At 37.8% G+C, this 19,776-nt stretch overlaps 2 protein-coding genes across 2 annotated transcripts in view; one reads left to right on the forward strand and one right to left on the reverse strand.

Annotated features, from left to right (window-relative positions):
* CEP85L (centrosomal protein 85 like) overlaps positions 1–19,776 on the reverse strand; it is a 108,506-nt gene that overhangs the window by 43,524 nt on the left and 45,206 nt on the right. The gene's annotated exons all lie outside the window — the stretch shown is intronic.
* PLN (phospholamban) lies at positions 1,370–11,252 on the forward strand. The gene is made up of 3 exons (XM_058834394.1): positions 1,370–1,566; positions 5,741–5,775; positions 8,298–11,252. Exon 3 carries the CDS (start codon positions 8,419–8,421, stop codon positions 8,575–8,577), a length of 159 nt encoding a protein of 52 aa, XP_058690377.1. The 5' UTR covers positions 1,370–1,566; positions 5,741–5,775; positions 8,298–8,418; the 3' UTR covers positions 8,578–11,252.

Genomic DNA, 19,776 nt, shown 5'->3' on the forward strand with positions numbered 1-19,776 from the left:
GAAACACTTTACACCAGTGAAGAACCATCACTCCTCACTGTAAAGATATTCAATTAACTTTGAGCTGAAATACGTGACCCCAGTACTCCTCGGTTTGATATGAAAGGACAACTGAAAGCAGGCAGATTTATTATACTAAAACCAAGTTGCTAACTTCAACTGTGATATAACCAATTTTCAGAAGAGCTAAACCATATTTACAAAAATGAAAAAAAGAGCTCAAGTTGAAACAGGGTTGTACTTCATCCCCGAAGCCCTTCGGTCTCTGGTTTGAACAATGTACCACAGCAGGACTTCCAGGGAACAAAAAACACAAATGAAACCAAAAATACCCACCCTGTCTGGGTTTCTGCTTAAAGCCAAGCACTCATCTATGCTAAACAATTATTGTCAAAATTGAATCTCTAAGTGTTCAGAGTTAGGCTGAGCTTCTGTATTTTTGCCTGCAATTTCCAAATCAGGAAAAGGCACATGCTGTCAGTTGCATCCACACAGAAAGCCTCATGCTGGATGCTCTCACTTGACAGCTTAATCCTTTCGCATCCAGTAAATCCTTCGCTTCCCCAATGCACAAAACCTACTCTGCATATGCACTGTGTTATCATTTCTCAACACAGGAAAGTATACAAAAGATAACCTGTAAAGTAGCATCAAGCTGCTACTCCTATCCAAACAAAGAGAAAGGGTTCTCAAAAAATTCACTTAAATAGTTTCCAGCCACAGAAAGTGGGAAAGGAAAAAAAAATGTGGAAGTGTGTTTTAGAGGAAAGACAAAATACTTCAAAATACATAGTAACGGTAAATTTCAGAGATGAACTTATATATGCCAGATTTGGAAAAAAAAAAAATCCTCTAACCCAGCCATTAAAGGTTGGAAGGGCCTTGAAATACTGAAAAGTTATTTCAGTCTAAGCACCATGAGACAAAAGATGATATTGGGAAGCATTCATCATAAACTGAATACCAGCTATGCAACAGAATTGTCAAAGCTATATGTATAGAAAGTGTAGTTTAAAAAACACCTTGGACAAAAGAAAGTCATTCCAAGTCAAACACCCAAAAGAAATGCATCAGCCCTCACTATCTAGTTTTTTTTATGAAGAAGAAACATTGCTGTAGCAAAAGTAACACATCCAAAGCAGCTCCCTGAGTAAGTTCCCATGTAAGTTCCAGTTTAAAAAAAGGCAGGGAGTCAGGGAGCAGCTCCCTTTGCTACCTCACTGAAGCATGCAGCTTCCCAGATTCCCCCATCCTGTGATTGAGCAGGTGTCTCCCTGGCACACAGTTCCTTTTGTGAAAGGAAAGGTGCTGCCCAAGTTTAATACATTACTGCTGGGAACAAGTTTAGAGGAGCCACTGCCTGTGTCAGAAGGCAAATGGGACCAATCAACTTGTGAGCTGCTGAGTGACACTGTGAGTCCTGCCTCTGAAACTTTTGTTATTTTTTCCCCTCAGCCTACTTCAATTGTTTCCACAACTTGGTCACAGACTCGGACAAGTTGCCAGAGATCTACAGGCACGTCCCACAGCCCCGAGCAAGCTCCTCTTCACTAAGTCACACCAGGGGTAAGGAATCTCTCTTCTGTGTAATCTTTTAATTCTTGCAGGAAGGCATGCTGTAGCTGTACTTTTCTACAAAAAACTCCTCTACTCAAATTAATAGCTGGTTTTAACTGTTTATCAAAAATATGGAAATACAGGCATTATAGCTCTGAGTCAAAGATATACTGCTGTGCGGAGAGTCTTTCAGTGATGGTAAAGGCAACATAATTTCCTCTATGTTCATGGGAGACCTGCTGTCCTTGGGTAGATGATTTATACAGGTGGTATTGCACAAGAAGGTAAAAAGGTTTCATCATGTTTCTCACACCCTTGTCTTTCCTTTTAAATTTAATACCTTTTGTCTGTTTTTTCTTTTGTCTGTTTGGTTTTGATTTTTAATCCAAAATTTACAAAGAGAGTAATTCTCCTAAAGTTTCATAGAGGCATTCTTTTTCCTAACCCAAAGCTGCCTTTACCAGCAAGGGTAAAGAAGCTCCTTCACCATGAACTCTGTAAAACTTTTTTCTGATCTAACACAGTGAGAGGAAAAAAACCTTTTTTTTTTTTTTTTTTTTTGCTGTACAATGAAAAGTTACCCTTAACTTAAAAATTTAAATGATTTATAGCAATACTAGAACTGAAATTATACCATGTTACTCTAAATGCATTTCAAGCTACAGAATCCATGTAGTGTTTTTGCTTTGACATCCACTAAAAGTTTATTTTCTACTGTTGTTCATTGTAACTAACACACTCATCCTAGATTGCTTCTAATAACAGAGAAATAATTCAGCTAGGATTTGAAACATCATGAATTTCAAATTCAGAAAATAACCCATTTATTTCTTAGGGAAGCACAGACATGTACAATTAAATACATTCCCAGCTTTAAAATCACTAAAAAAAATATGCATCTCAGAGAAACATGTCACATAGAGAACATTCAATATTTACACATACAAATATTTTAAAAATAAGTTCTATTCATGAATATGTATGTCTCTAAGGTACTTCTGCTCCTTACAGTCACGTTCCCCTCCTTCCACCAATTCACACCTTACTACTTTTGTCTACATATGGGTCTGGTTATAGAAGAGACAAACCTAACTTAGGCTTTTAATTTTGTGAGGTGTATTTTCCCTGTTAGTGAACAGATACACCCAATTCCTTTTCCTATTAGTGACTGGTAGGCATCAGGCAAAGATACATCCAGGTGCTTGGTTTTGTGCTCAGCAGCCTTATGCCAGTTTTGAATATTCAAGTGAGAGAAATGTCTGGTCATGCTGTTACTCCTAAGGCAAGCAATCTGTTACAGAGTTCTCTAGAAGCTGTTTTCAGTAGGCAAAAGCACTTCAGACCTCCCAGTGCCTACAAAGAACAAGAAGATTTCGATACAGATTTTTTTTCAAGGCTGTAGTTACACATAAAATGCATTTTCAGGTGAAGAGAGGAGCTGAGGTTTATTCTACCACCCAGAGAATCTTTCTCTTCTCTTGCAAATACAGACCTTTAAAAATACAGACTTTATGCATAGACACATAGCTTGAACATACACACAGACACTTAACTGCTGTAGGCAGCTCTTCACTGGAAGCTGGAATGCATCCCATAGCTACAGCAGGTTAGCTGCCCCATCATCTCAATTTTATCCTGTTAGAGTTCAATAATTTAATGCAGATGAAAGAGTGGCTCAGCTGTTAAATTAAATTAAAAAATTTCACACTTATAACATCCCATGTCACAGACATCCAGACCCTGAGAAACAACCTACAGTCATGACAGAGGCATGTGCTACAGGGCAGGTGATAAGTGTTACAAATCAGTGAAATTGATGAAACCAGTGAAATTAGGCATTTAATTCACAGCAGGCAATTTTGTCTTTTTTTTTGCTACTCATTTGCCAAGACAAGGATGCAATTGTTATTTAAGAGACATTCAGATTTATACATTACCACATTTTTATTTTTCAAAGTTGCATTTGTTTCTCATCCTCTGGGGAAGTTAGGAATATAGTGCCTTCATCATCAACAGGAAACTGTTGAAATCAGCTTGTACTGGTAGTGTAAAGGTGATTTTCACTGCTTTTTCAGACCATCAGCAAACAAAAATGCATGGGATTACATGTACAGAACCATAACAGTAACTTTTTGTTTACTTTAAGTATAATTCTATTTAGGAATATTAAAGTACCCCATCTGGAGAAATAAAAAATCCCACAGGGAAGTAAAGTTCTTTTCCCTAAAACTACAAGACACTTTAGAACCAAAGGTTGCTTCTGCTTTCTGGAGACTGAAAAAAGGCTTAACAGGACCTTCCTGGCATCAAGTAACTTCTCAGAAGTTGAATTTATCAATTATATCCTTATCAATCAATGCCATATCATTGTTCCTTGAATTGCTAGAAGGTTAAAAACAAAACTTAGAACATCCCCTTCCGCTTCTACCTTTTATACATGCTAAACATATTTCAATTTTTACTTTAATTCAAATTACAGTTAGACCATTTCCTAATTAAAGGGACATTATGAACCACCATAGCTAAAACTCAATATGAAACAACTTGTTAGGTAATCAGTGAACACAGCAGAGAATGGAGTTCATTTCCTAAAAGAAATGTACTACATAAAAGGCAGATCACACCAACAGACTGGAATTGGTATACAGTTATTTTATGTTTTATTTTGATGAGGGGAACCCATGAGTATGAAGATTCTGCCTAAGATCCCACTGCATGGTCCTGCACCACTTTGCAGGGAATTTAAAACTAGTCCAAAGCACTGGCTCCCAGGCTACTCTAATGGACCAGCACACATATAAATCCCAGTTATCCACAAGACATGTGGATAAATTTCAAAACCCAAAATGATTGGAGTGTTCAACTCTTCATCAATGTAATTTCCTGTCACACCATTCACATTCTCATAGACTTGAAATACAAATAGAGGCTCTTATTGTTGGTCTTGTGTATTAGAACACTAAGAACATCAAAGCTACTCAGAAGGAAGATTGTAGAAACAATGCATTTGTAAGGGGGAGAAAAAAATAATCTGAAATATGAGTCTTCCCCTATGCTCTCTGAAACACACGACACTTCAGTACAAAACAGACAAAAGGTAAAGAGAAAGATAAAATGAGTTTGTTTTTCCTGTTATCAGCACTTCTCAAACTATGAGCTGAATTGTTGCTTCTTTCCCCATCCCAAGGAAATGTGTTCTCCATATAAATGAAAAATGACATTATATGCCACAAGTCAGTGCCTAAATCTTCAATCAACATAGCTTTATAGTACTTTTTCCATCACTATGTTTATGGTTAGTAAGACTTCTTTTTTAATGGATAGAAGTGAAATACTGGGGTTTTGGGACATCTCATTGTAAAAATTCATGCAATGGATTTATGCAACATAACTTTAATAGCCCCTCAGGGCTTCACTTGGTCATGCACAAATGCAAGAATTCAAGTAAGTCAAACCTCTTCTATTCCACTGATATCACTGCTGCATTTAGTGAACATATGACAGGAAACAGGCTGTGGCATTTCCAAGGGAGCCAAATTTATCCTGTATGACTTCAAGGGAGTCAATGCAGTTGCACCAGGATTGAGTGTGGCCCACAGTTTTCGCTTTGGTCACGTACCCTCTCTCATTGTGAAGGGCACCCAGGAACAAAGATAAAAATAACCTAACACAAATCAGGGAAACAGTCACATGTCAGTGAAGTGGGAAGCAATAATTGTGATCAGTGACTCATTCTAAAGTATGGGGTACAGGGGATTCCCTACATAGTAACATACAGGGTCAGCTACCAGACCTCTTCCTGCAGATTCACTCTGTGCCTAAAACAAACCTTGCACACCCATTAACAGCACTGATAAAACAAAACTGCACAGCAATGCACCCAACTGCTCCTCTTGTGTGACACTCAGTCTTGTCACATGAATCACACTTTGTGACTTCTAAAAAATATCAAATATAATTTGCCCTGTTGCTGCACTTTTGTTTCAAGAAGTGGTGTGTGCATGCACAATTCTTTATATTGGCCTAAAACACTGGGGACTGAACAATGGAGAGCAGTTACTATTTGTGACAACGATCAGTCTTTGTTTCTGTGTAATTATTTTCCAAGACGCCAACTCTGACCTTGATAGCCACCCATATGCAGCTGCATTACTGAATCTGTTTCTCTTTCTGCACACTTTAGGTGGGTGACAGCACCATGGAGGATTAAAAAGAAAGGTATGTGTTTATTAGTTGAACTTGAGCACTTGTAAAGACAAACTTGCTGAAATACAGACACAGAATTGGCTTCCTTTGCTTACAAGAAAACTTATCCCACAGACGTAGGAGGTTAAACACATAGATGTATCACAAACTTCCAAAACCACGTAAACTATTAAATCAAGAAACTCAATCTATTTTGTTCTCTCCTCATCCTTTCTCTACAATGTTTTCTAGCTGTATGAGGTATAGAGATTTTAATTTACACTACCTTCCATTTTTTAAGATATTTTTGTATCCCCTTCTGGTCACATATGTCCAAGTATCTATTTTGGCCTTGCATCTGTGATGCCCAACCAGATAATATTGCTGTTAATGGAAGGACTTCAGAGACCGAGGACCTTCCCTCTTGAGTCATGCAAGCAAAACATATGCAGCAACACAGCAGTGCAGGTGGCAGCACGAATGCAGTTACACCTAATGCAGTGCACATGAAATGGAATGTACATTTATTCTGTATGTAAACAGGTACACATTGATGCTGTTTCAACCCTTCTGTGGGCCCCAAGGGAAAAAAAAAACACAATCAGGAAAGATAAATGTTGCTGCAGCAGGTCACACACAGTTCAAAGACCAAGAGCTGCACACATCTGACACTGAAAAAACGATATGAAATGCCCTGATGAAGTCACCCGCAGGAAATGTTGTTCTCCGGGCAGTGTCTGTCACAGAAGCTGGTTACACAAACTCCTCTCTATCCATGTAAATCCATTTGTGGTTCATCTACTGGGACTTGTCTGCAAGAAGATAAACAGTCTAATGCACTCTAGCCTGTACTGGGCTGGGAGAATGAATGTGCATTCAGCCAAGAGACTAGAATTCCTGAGCATGTCTTGCTTTTACTGCACCTGGGACAGACCAGGACTAGCAAAGAGCTAAGCAGAATATACTTGGCAGCATTTTAACTGCTTAAATAGATGAAAGCAGGTACAGCAAAAAGTCAAACAAAGATGAAAAATTTTAGTCACTACAAGAGTATGTTCTGGCATATGGTTTTTTCGCAATAAAGTTAAGATCAACTATGGCTCAAAAATCATAACAAAATCTGAAGTTCGGTTTGAGAAGATGTCATCACATGGAATCCTCTAAAGGTATTAAAATAACCATGTGCAATGATTGCTTTTGAAAGTCTCTCTTAAATACCAACTCTGCCACTGAAAACACATGCATTCTGTTCATACAGTACCATTTGACTCTATAGCCCAACATGAAGGGATTAAAAAAGGAAGAGCCTGAAAGACACTTTTGTTTCCTTTTAAGGTTTTTCCATTTTAGCCACATATAAAGACAAATTCATGGGCAATAAAGTACCTCTGATTCAGTCAGGATCATCATGTAATTTGGGCAGCAGACTTCTAGGCAATTGTTTTCCTTCATGTGGCATACATAATTTCACTTATTTCCAAGAAAAAAATAATGAAGTGGTGACAAGGAGAGGCCTTCTGTGAAATATAAGAACACAATATAAATTCATAAAATGTTTAGGGGTAAGTGCAGCTTTAGGAGCAAAGTTTGACAAATGCACATATCCTCATTACTTTAAAAACCAAGTTTTCACATATTGACAGCACAGACAATGACAGGCACCTTCAGAATCCAACTCACCATGAGCTAAACAAGGATACATCAAAGCTAGATTCTTGCCATGGAAAGTTTTACGTTGCAACTACTCGTTTGGAGTTTTAAAAAAACTGATATTCTGTCCTTCCATCTGACATTAAAAAGGAGGAAAATGCATTTTAAATGTAACACTCACTTAAAAGACAAAGTTGTGTAAATGCTTTGTTTTGTTCCTCACAGCATTCCTCTGCCTTTGCACCCACATTTGTAATACATTGTCCTACATGCATAAAAAAGATTTAGTCCTTGCTCTGTCTTGTCTGTTGAGAACTGTGCTACTAAAATTGCCTACAGTAGTGATGCATTAGGTTTTAACTGCCCACCATAAAGAACTTTTTCTTGGAATGGAAGTACTTCAACAAGATTTATTTTCCTCCCAGAAAAAGATACTGGTAAATCAGATTATCTGTCCTGTCACTACCAGCCAGCAGGGCTATCCAGATCTCCTGGCTGAAAGATCTGTGACCCTACTCTTATCATCAAGCCTTCACATGTGTTTGAACAAATAAAGCAGAGGGGTGTGTGTGGAAAGGCAATCAGACACAGCCTTTTCAGAGACTGTGTGAGATAGAGAGCTTAGGCTCTAAAGCAATAATCTGGGAAAAACCCAGATATCCACAATTTCCATAGTACAGTTACTCAACACTGCTAAGAAGCAGGCACTCAGTAGCCTTCAGGAGGAGAAGCATAATACAGCACAAATCTAAACTTAAAATCCCAAAAGTTAAAAATTCTGTTTTAACCTAAAAACACTATAAAAGCAATATGTTTATTTCAGACTTGTTAAACCTTTAAAACAATCTCCGTCTGCACTCATAAAAACTTCTGCACTTCTAATTCTCTACTTTCCTGCTTTCCAGCTCTGCAGAGGCTGTCTAAAACAAAGAGAAGATATTAGGCACTTTGCACTGTTCCTGACCACTGCTCTTCTTTCCTGCACTTCTAAAATCTCTGATTTGTGCCCTCTGCTTTCTTGTTGCCATGGAGAAGGTCCAACACATGACCCGCTCCGCTCTGAGGAGAGCCTCAACTATTGAGGTCAACCCACAAGCACGCCAAAGGCTCCAAGAGCTGTTTGTGAATTTCTGCCTGATTTTAATTTGCCTCTTGCTGATCTGTATCATTGTGATGCTTCTCTGAAGTTCCAGCACTTCTCTGCCCTGTCCTCTAGGAATGTCACCCCAGGAAGAAGAGAGACCTACACGTGCAACTCCCAGTGCAAGGATCCTCATGTGACAGGGGCTAGCACTTGGACTAGAGGGTGTGCCAACCAGTGCTCTGTTATCTTACTGCCCGCTACATGTATTAAAAACACATTTTCTGTGCAGAACAGTGTTTAGAGCCTGTAGTTACAAAGTTTTGCATGACTCAATTTGTCAGTCTCAATCAACAGATGTCTTTACTATGTGGGGTAAATCAGTAAATCAGATTATCTGCTCTGATCAGTAACAGCCAGCAGCTGATAAAGTCCATATTTTAGTCAGATAAACACCACCATCACTTTTTGGGGGCCTAAGTGTTTTTAGGTTTCTTTGAAAATCTTTAAGCCCTTGGAAGGGTTCCAAATTTGGATCATGCCTGCCCAAGGAAGAGCTTACAGGTATACAGCCCTCAACACATCCTGGGAAAATTTCTGCTCTGCTTAGTTCAAGGTGCTGCATCTCTGCATTATCAACTGAAGGCATTCAAATTCCTTTAGTGTTTTTCAGAGGAATATGAGAATGAACCAAAAATCTCTTCTAAGTCAGAAAGGAAAAGCTATTTCATATGTTTTTCTCCCTATTTAAGGGATTTTATATATGTGACATCTGGAAAGATTTTTCCATTATGTTTTGCAGAAAAAAATTGGCACTACCATAACTGATATAAAAAATTTTGTTTATCATAGTCATTTGACTGACATGACAACTGGCACAACTTGGATTCTCAGAGTTCTTAATATTTGCCTTTAGACAATTTAATTAAGGCTTGTTCTAATTTATGTAATAATTTTCTTGGTTTAAAACTACAGAAAACTTGGAACTTGCCAGTGTCACATGAGGTGGCTTACACCTGATGTGGCAGTGGGCAAAGTCTAGGTCACCATTACAGTTGTGACTGAAGTGCACCCATACAAATAACACATTTGTATGTGTATGTGATGTAACATCCCCATCTTCAGCTGCAAATTCCTGCTAAAGAACATGCAAGTAATTTCCTAAAATATATGACAGATAAAAAAATTCATCATAAACAATTATGCACAGGAGGGGAAAGCACAGCAGAAATATTTTTTCAACATGTAATCCATAGGCTATATACATAAAAGATGACACTTCTACTCCAGAAATTGTGAGTAAAAAGACTGAGTAGAAGACTTCCAAGCCTACTAACCTTATTACATGTTGCTGGTATTAAACAAAATTCCTAGAAATTCGATACACTTCTCAAATTTAAAGAAAGCTCAAAAATCAACAGAGGTCACAGACATCCATTTCTTAAAGATATATTCTTCTATTCCATTTTATGTAAACATTCTTACTGATGAATACAGAAAATCAAAATAAGTTTATCTTAATAGTTCATGAGTAAAAGCTGACAATGAACAGCTGAGCAGGAAGGGAAGAAATCTTTGAAAAAACTCTGTATTCAGTGGAATGCAAGCAAATCCAGTGGTGAATTTCCTATCTGGTGATTAGGTATGTTGAGACCAGACTCTGAAGTAAGATTACCCACTAGAGGAAATGAAGATAGCTACTTGTATAAGGATTGGGGCAAGCACTGGTGAAACTGGTGAAACTGGCAACACACCCACACACTTGCAAGTTAGTACATGAGCATTACTGATTTGCACAGTCAGTGTAAATCTCAATTTCCATTTCATGCATTCTGACCACTCTCACAAATGCATGAGATTTTAGCAAGCGTATTTCCCCTTTTAATCCTCCTTACTTTTCTTCTCTTTTCAAATCTGTATTTTTGTGAGGGATAGAGTTTCTAGCTTTAGTTTCCTTTGGATGTGTTTCAAGAGACTTCAATGGAAATTGACAACAGTTTTACAGTACTGAACACTTGCTGAAGAAAAAAAGTGTTAAGAGTAAAGCATCAGTACTACATTCTGAGGACATGTTTGGGTTACAGGTTCCACAAGCTTGTAATATAGAGGAGTCAGAGCAAAGCACTGCTAAAAAATGGAACCCAATAAAAACAACTTCCAACTTCCTCTTATGTAACTGAAAACTCGTAACTTATTTTAAAACAATAACCAAACAAGAACAAAACCAAGTTATCCATAAAATGGAAGCCCTACTGCTATTTTACAGCAATGCAGATATATTGCATATACTGTACGGTTCATTTGTCTTAGGCTTCTGTTGATCAGAAAATCTGTTACTATCCTCTATATCACCAATTGTCAGCTGAACCAAGAAATTTTTAAAAAAACCCTTTTGTACATAATACAATCTTTGTAGACTTATATAAGCTTTAAAAATAATATCTACAGTATTTTTATTTAATAAGAGGACTGCTTGAAAAATATTAATGCATAAAATATATCCAATTCTGTTTAGAAAGCATCCATTCTATTACTTCTTAAAATTATGTGAAAAGAAGTTAGTCATCACACAGCTTTCTAATTCTCTAAATGTCTATCTATTCTGTTTTGGTTTTCAAGAGTAATCTTGACTATTTTGTGATGTCCAGGTCACTTACGTGTACCTGATTCCCACTCAGTAGCTAGTGCTTGTAACTATTCCTAATGAATTTTCTGCAAGTGTAATCAAAAATTTCACCACTTTTATGAGCCATAATAAAAACTGCAAACATGTACAGCACATAGCTTGGATTAACTTTTCCATTCTCTGCTCCACTCCACCCTAGCCTATATTTTTTTCCTAATGCCATCTTACACACTAATAGTGAATAAAGGCACCTAAACAGGCAATAATCTGGTATTGCTCTTCCTCCAAAAAAACAAAACAAAACCAAAAAACAATTTCCATGACAATTTTATACTGAGAAGGCGTTGAATCAGGAACCAAAATACGCTGGTTTTAAAGATTTTTCCTAAGCCAGCTCCTCAGCAAAAAATGTTATAATAATTGATTCAATAACTGAATAATTGATATTATTCTCTATGTTGAAAACATGAGCCATTTATAAATTGAAATTTTGCTCTGACGAAGACTAGTCAGTAAGGTGCTTTAGAAGGCAGATACTTGCATTTCTTTAATAAGTTTTCTACATCAATTTAGCAACAACTTCCCTTCCTGGTAGAACTGAACCACTTAGTGGACAGACAAGAGTAAAACAGCCTTAAACAAAATTATTCACACACACCATGCACAAAATGTTTGTCACACCCCTGCACAAAGAATTTTTATTTACGTTTTGCTACAACTACACCAATGACCAGTGGTACAACCAGGCCAGTGGTATCCTGGCATGCATTAGGAAGAGCATTCTCAGCAGTTCAAGATGATCCTACCCCTCCTTACTCCACCCTAGTGAGGGTGGAGCTGTAGTGCTGTGTCTTCTCTAGGCTCTTCAGTACAAGAGAAACATGGAGCTCCTGTAGCAGGTCTAGCAGAGGATGACAAAGATCAGTAAGGCACTGGAGTATTTCTGCTAAGAGGAAAGGCTGAGGGAGCTGGGCCTGCTCAGTCTCAAGAACTGACAGAGATGGGACCCCATCAATGTCTATCAGTATCTGAAGGGGGTGCCAAGAGGCACCATGGAGCCAGGCTGTGCTCAGTGGTGCCCGGCAACGGGACAAGAGACAATGGGCAGAAACTGATGCACAGAAAATTCCACCTGAACATGAGTCAGAACTTCTCTACTGTGCAGGTGGTCATGCACTGGAACAGGTTGCCCAGAGAGGCTGCGGAGTCTCCCTCACAGGAGATATTCAGACACCACCTGGATGCAATCTGGTGCTGTGTGCTCCAGGATGACCCTGCTTGAGCAGGAAGATGGTAGTCCCTTCCACCCTTATCCATATTCTGGGATACACACAGAACAATAATCACAAAAAATGTACACCCTTTATAATGTAGGCTGAAACATACTTATCTGTATCCTCTCTGCCAAAATTAGAGCACAGTAATTGAACACAATAATTTAGAGAATGTTCCCATCTATATTTGAAAGCATATCAATACACTATAGATTACAGGCCAGATACCTATGTTTGTGTGGCTACAAATGAATAGTGCCTAGCAAAATACAACTGGAAATTTTTTTGGGAAATCCTGCAATATCCAGAGATGCCTTATTTAACAGCAAAGGTAATATTTTTAGCTTTGACCTCCATGATAAAAAGTGGGGAAAAAAAAAAGAAAAAACAAAACCCCAGAACATATTTATAATGATGCCTTTACAAACTGATGCTCATCTCAGTAACAATCCTGGTGAATTAAATTAATTAACACAGGCCCTTATTACTTATTACAGATATTACTGTAGTAATATCTGATTGACTGCTTTATAAGTTTGGGGTTTTTTTAAGCTAAAATAATGCCAGCAGTTACGCCTTTGCATAAAATGTAAAGCTATATAACACTGCCCTCTTGTGATCTTTCCTAAAAATGTAGCTGATTATTAAAAGGAACTTTTGGCAACTGTTGGCAGTGTTAGGGCTGAGTGGGTTTATATGTTCCTTTCATTTATGTATATATATTTCTATAAATAAAACCTGATTGTTAAGTTATTAATGCTATCTTAAAATAAGTAATTGCATATGTGCTATTAAAAGCACTACAGAAACATCCTCGGCCAGCTCAATCCAGATTCTTCATAAGGCATTTCCAAGACTGCAATGGACCTTACACAGCACAGTGCTGGCGAAACACGACTCCACTACACGATGCCAAATCCTAGAAGGGTAGGAAATACTTCTATTAACAGACAGACATTTTGCCCAGATAAGAAAGCAGGGGGTGGAGGGGTGTATCACCTACAGAGGTATTTTAGAAGTAAATTTTCAACAGTCTGTCACTGAAAGAGACCAAGTCTTGAGAATGTTCATTCTTCTGAAAATTCAATGGGCCTGAAAAGTACCATACACATTGAAGAAGTCAATGAAGTGCCTAACTGTATAAGAAAATTCAAGCCCTTCCTCCAGTTATTAGCTCTTCAGAAATTCTTCAGTACTGGAATGAAAGTTATTATTAACCTTAATTTTATTTCACTTTATTTTTAAGGTATTTGAGAAAAAAGGCTTGTAGGAGCATCCGGAATACTTTTCCAGAAAAAAACCAAACAACTAGCTATTGTAAGCATACATTTTCTTCTTAAGTGGCAGAAACTAAAAACCAGGGAAAGAGCTGAGGACACAATTAAATTCAAGTGAACCTACATGGCTTAGTACTGAAGAAGCAACCCTAAGCTACAATTAAAGAGTCTGCTGCAGGCACAAGAGGGCAGACTGATGCACGTTATGGATCTTGCCAACAACAGAGGTCTCAACCTGCTACTCAACTTTCTGCTCATTGTCTTGGTTCTAGTACTCGCATTTATCCTTGTGAAGCTGATGTGAACATCTGCGAGGCTCTGCTTCCTTCTCAGATTTCACCCTGTGGATTTTGCAGTGATAATGTAGACACTTTACCTAAATACAAGTATGCAAAGGCTGCAGAGGTTGAAATATCCAACAGTTAGAGAAGGTGTTCACACCCCACATTTATCAGAAAGCAATCCTAAGAGCTGTGCACAAGTATCTACCTGCCACTAAGTGAAGAAAGCATCTACAGCCTTGCTGAGTACCTGAAGAAACCCAAGAATGCATCAACAGCTACTCTAGTTTCATATTGCTACAGCTGATTGTTTAAAGATTTACAAATTATTTGCAGCATTCAAGGAACATAATTTCCGCAAAAAGGGTACAGCAGAAACCAAATTTTTAAAATGGGATTTCTGTAGAACATATATTTTGTGGGAAATAACAGCAGGAAGGCAAACCAAAATGCCAGCTTTGAGTTGACAGCACACATCAAATTACCTGTGGAGAGAAAAGCACAGATGCTGTAAATGGAAACAAAGATATCCTCAAAAAGCAGCCTGCAGTAGCAGAGATGGGGATAAGTGAAGGTCAAATATGAAAACATAATTATTATTTAGACCTTTTTTGACCACCTGTGGTTCACTGCAACACCTTAAAAGCCAGAAGCCTTCTGTTATCCAGCATATCAAATGAAGCAGCTGTCAAAACAACTGACAAAAGGCCATTATCCAGGGTTATCATGACTCTGCCGAGGAAACCCTTAGCACACCAGCAGTAGATGCAGCTGCACAAACCCGTGGTACACTACAGCCTCAGTAAGAGGATTTACCACTTATGCACAGGTCAAGTGAGCAGTGTGGGAGCCCTCCAGCCGTATTTGACACACTTGTTACTTGCCAGTGCAATCGTCAGTCCATAGCCTGTCCTCACCTCTAAGCATGCAGCAAAAACATCTTACATGACCTTCTTTTCTGGCTCTTTACAGGATGATGTACTTTTGCCACAGAGTCCTGGGAAGGAGAGCGACCAACAGGAGCATGCTTCTGTTGGAATGATTTTCCAGAAGGTAGTACTAAAAAAACATGAGAAGTGCTGGGAAACAGGGGGGACCAGAAGAAGATATTCATGCATTACATTGGAGCCAAAGATGTCACTTTTTCCTAGCATGTCACTTTTCCAAGTGGAACACAGGGAGAGTGTACAAATACATATTGTACAGTAAGATATGCATAGATATGCATATTAACACACATGCAAAAGAGGCAGATGTTGTTTTCCACGGATGGAGGAAGCCCCAGCTCCAGTTTCCTACTGTTGACAGTACATCCCTGTTTCAGCACATATACTGCTCAGTGCTGAGTACATTATACAGCTGATCTATTCATGTTCACGCCAAGAACTTCCATATGATCACTATTGTTATTCAGTTATCTGCAGGAGACTCATCTAAACTTGATCTTTAAATAGACTTTTCACAGGAAAAGGCAGTATGTCCAGCAAACCCAAAAGCTCAAGGAAGTCCTGCCATTAATAAGTACCCACATTCCACTCCATGCTACCTGCTCCAAAGCTTACAGAGCATTAGTGTGCTGGTTTTGTCTGGAATAAAGTTAATTTTCTTCATGGTATAGTAGCTAGCATGGGATTACAGTTTGGTACAAGTCCAAAGTGTAGCTCCCTACCAGCTACTATGAAGGAAATTACCTCTGCCCCAGCCAAACCAGCACAATGGCCTAGAGCAGCACAGATATTTCAAACGAAAGCTTTTTTCTCACCTGCTCTGAAATAGGTGCAATAAACATTTGAAATGGCTTCTGCAAACTGCATACCCATAGTTTTTTGAAGCTGATCATTATAGTAGTATGAATTCCAATCTGTTTGCATTTTAAGCAGAAAACTTTGCACAGCTAGAACACAATAAGCACTTCATCATTTATTTTTGATAATATTGAAATATTCTGCTTTAAAAAAATCTGTAAATTTATAAACCAGAGATACGTGGTAATGGTTACATAGTTGTGTATTACTTAGGAGAATTCCTGCTGATGCTTGACATAGATGGCTCAAAGCATACCAAAACCACCAAAACATACAGGAAACCCACTCTAGCCCAAAGAAGAATAAGAACAGTTTTCCCAACAAAATGGTTATTCATTGACATATTGCTTGGGACTACCCAAAGCTTATTGTCTATATCACCTTCTGTATATTCACAAGTTTCCCTATCTTAGGGAAACCAGTGTGACACCGGTTGGCCCTGAAAGAACAATAAAATCACATATTCTTTTTCAATAAATTGAGGAAGATGAGCCTACTGCCACCAACCAGTATGTATTTCCAGATCAGAAATTACATACCAAGGAAGTCTGTGAGAAACTTTGCCATTAGAACATGGAGAAACAATCCCCAGATACAATCCCAGCAGCTTCCTCTCAGCCAGCAATGAACGTGACAGAATCCTCAACGAATGCTGAAATATGCTGCTGAAACTGAAATATGCATTTTTCCGAGATGACATATAAAGCTGGCAAAGTTATCAGCTAACCAGTCCCAAGGCTCATTTTGCTATCAAGCACAATCCAAGTTTGGTTTCCAATCATCTGCTAGCACTTACTCCAGACTGAACCTACAAGTGCCTTATAATGAACGGAATCCCATTTCCTGGGCTACCAACACAGCAAAAGGAACAGACCATAAAAGCTTAGTTATGGCTCACAGTAAAGGAATCCACTCTGCTAGCTAAAAGTGATAATCTCTCATGTTAAGAAGTTTTATATTCCTGAGAAGTATGGTTTCATCAACATGTGATATAGGAGAAAATGTTGATATTAATAATTTTAATTTTCTGATCAAAACCCCAGCTTTGAGCTGACATTTAAGAATAAAATTTTATGTGGCAACAATGTTATCTGATGAATGTTGAGACTTTTCTTTCAATTAAAGTTTTACAGCTTTGTTTACCAATGTTTAGATATGCATGCAGTTTACTTTCTTCCTTTTCTGCTTTGCAATGAAAATTGTTCTAATAACTCTAAACTTCTCATTGCATTAAAACTTAATTTCCAGCAACTTTTATATACATGGTATGATCAATCCAGTGTTTTCCTCATTAAAAAAAACACAAAACCTGGTACATTAAAGGGAAAAGATGCACTTAAGTAATTTCCACCTATTATCTCTGCAATATTCTGATACAATTTAGCACACCATGAAGAAAATCATACAGATGCTCTGTACATGGGAATAAAGAGATCCATACTGTGATACTTATAACACTATACAAAGTTAATATGTAGATATGCAATCTTCTGAAGCTTTCCTTCTTATTAAATTATCTCCACCAATTTTCAAGGCACGCTTTCATTTTAAATCTTATTTTTGGACTAGCACACAGCATGTACCTACATATATTCAGAGAACAGCATATATAATTGGATCAGACTTTAAGAAATGCCATTGCTTGAAAACATAGAGCTTTTTAATTTAGATTTTACGGCCTCCAAGTTCAGTAAATGGAAAATACAGTTGTTTTTTATAAGCATTTTTTTCTCTTAATACAGTCCTTATCACACATTTCCTTAGTCAAAGATCAGCTGTATACTGAAAATAATTAAACAATTAAGCGTATGGTGAAATGTAAATTCTGCATGGAAACTGATTTCATTAAAGCAGTATTTCTTTGTTTCAGTTCATAAACTGAAGAACTGTTAAAACCTGTTCCTAGAAAATGTGTAGGAGAATGTTTATTTTCAAAAAGCATACATTAAATAACTCACATTAGCTAAGGAAATGAATTTTCAGATCCAACTCCAAGATGTTACACAATAACCAAAGACCAGATTCCCCTTGGAGATTTATTTCTGAAATGTACAAGCATCACACCCACAGCTGAAGGATGCACCTTCTCTAAAAGGCATTCTGTTGTTCCACAGCACATTTTCTGCAGTTGCAAACCTGACCACATCCTGAAGGACAATCACAATGTAGGCCTTCTAACCAACACTCTGAGTTTCCCTTACAATGTACAGTAAATTTTATTTTACAACCCATTGTTTACAACTGGAATAGAAAAGCCACATGATAGGCATTATAATCTGGGGAGCAAAATATAAGAAAAACCACCGAGTTCAATCAACTTCAGACTACTAAGAAAGCAGAGAATCTTAACATTGAAAGTAATTAACCTTGGAAGAGCTTTTGAGGGATGTTACATTGTACTTTCCATTAGTCTTTAGAGTAAACAAATAGAAAGCTTGTCTGATTTTACAATAATTAACTCTGTAGTCTGTGAGGACATAAGAACTTATTTGTAGTGTGTATTATTAAATCCAACAGCTGTTCCTGAGCCATCAGTCCTCAAAATCAATTCAGAAGTCTATTCTCACTTCATTAGTGATAGGCCGTAGAAGGGAAGGCTACAGATTGCAGCTATCTTAAATATGCACAAAGCTGCTCTAGATTAACAGTTGAAAGCAAAGTTTGTTGTATTCTCTGCTTATGGCAATAGTAGTTTTAAGGCAAAATAATATTAAACTAATTTTTTTCAGTCCTAGAAAAACCACTACATTTCTACCAGGATATATACATACTAAGCAAAAAAGCAGAAGTAAACATCATTAAAAGGAAAAGAAAAATTAAAAAATTGATGTAGAGCTGTGCCTTTTTCCCCTTTTATAAATCATCAGCTTCCTCTTATGCCTTCTACTCTATCTCTTAAATGTATATTCCACTTTGTATTGCAGTTCTCTTGGTTTCTCACAAATAATAAAATATAAGTTCCCAGGTACACATGATCTCTGAAAAAAAGGCCACAGCAGAATGATGCTCAGGTTTCTTTAAAAAACAGGTGTCAGGACAGGAAGAGCCATTCTCATTTCTTCATTGCTTCTGGCTTATTTCCTCCTTGCAGGTGTCACTTCTGTCAGAAAGAAAGAGGGCTGGGAGGGACAGCAGGGGATGCCTCTACAAGCCCAAAGGCTCACTGCTCTTGCACATGCTTTAACCTTCTCTGGGTCTTAATCCACAACCACATTTCACTCGAGGACATAAAACAGATCCCATTTCAAGGCCCAGTAATACGACTCCAGATCATGCCAATGGAAGCTTGGAAGCTTGCTAAGACCATCAGAAATTTCCTCCACAGAGATGTAAAAAAGTCACAGGTGAGGGGAAAAAAAAAAAAAAAAAAGAATAAAAAGAAGAAAAGCCAGTTTCAGGCAAAATGTCAAATCTAAAAATCCTGGGAAGGTTCAGCACTGTTTTTCAATCAAGGTCAAAGATAAATAATGCTTGTGTTCCCCCTGCTGGCTCTGTCCTCCAAATACAGCTCAGTAGTAATGCCAGCACAGATGAAAGTTTTTGAGTAACTGTAATAGCACATACAGAGCTTCATCTGTTTCAAACATGTAATTTGCCTTCATACTATATTTAAACATGATCAGAGGGAGAAAGCACTTCTGAGACGTGAAGGACAAAAGCTGGGAGTTGGTTTGATCTAAACAAAATTAAATTTCTAAAACTTCATCCTAAACAAAATGTTGTAAAGGCACATAAAAGATGAAGAGACAAGTACCTAAATGAAGTCAATAAGTAAATAAAGCTTACTCTACTATTGTGAGACCATGTCTGGAGTACTGCATACACTTCTGGTGTCCCCAACATAAAGAAGAACATGGAACTGTTGGAGCAAATCCAAAGGAGGCCACAAAGTTGGTAAGAGGACGAGAACACTTCCCCTATGAAAACAGGCTGAGTAAGGTATGGCTCTTCAGCCTGGAGAAGACAAGGTTGTGTGAAACCTCATAACAACCATCAAGTACCTGAAGGGGCCCTACTGGAGCTCCTTCACAGGAACTCTA

Source organism: Poecile atricapillus, chromosome 3, assembly GCF_030490865.1.
Source record: "Poecile atricapillus isolate bPoeAtr1 chromosome 3, bPoeAtr1.hap1, whole genome shotgun sequence".
NCBI classification, from domain to species: Eukaryota; Metazoa; Chordata; class Aves; order Passeriformes; family Paridae; genus Poecile; species Poecile atricapillus.

Coding starts and splice junctions, on each gene's coding strand:
- PLN (XM_058834394.1), top strand. CDS start 8,419: ATGGAGAAGGTCCAACACATGACCCGCTCCGCTCTGAGGAGAGCCTCA.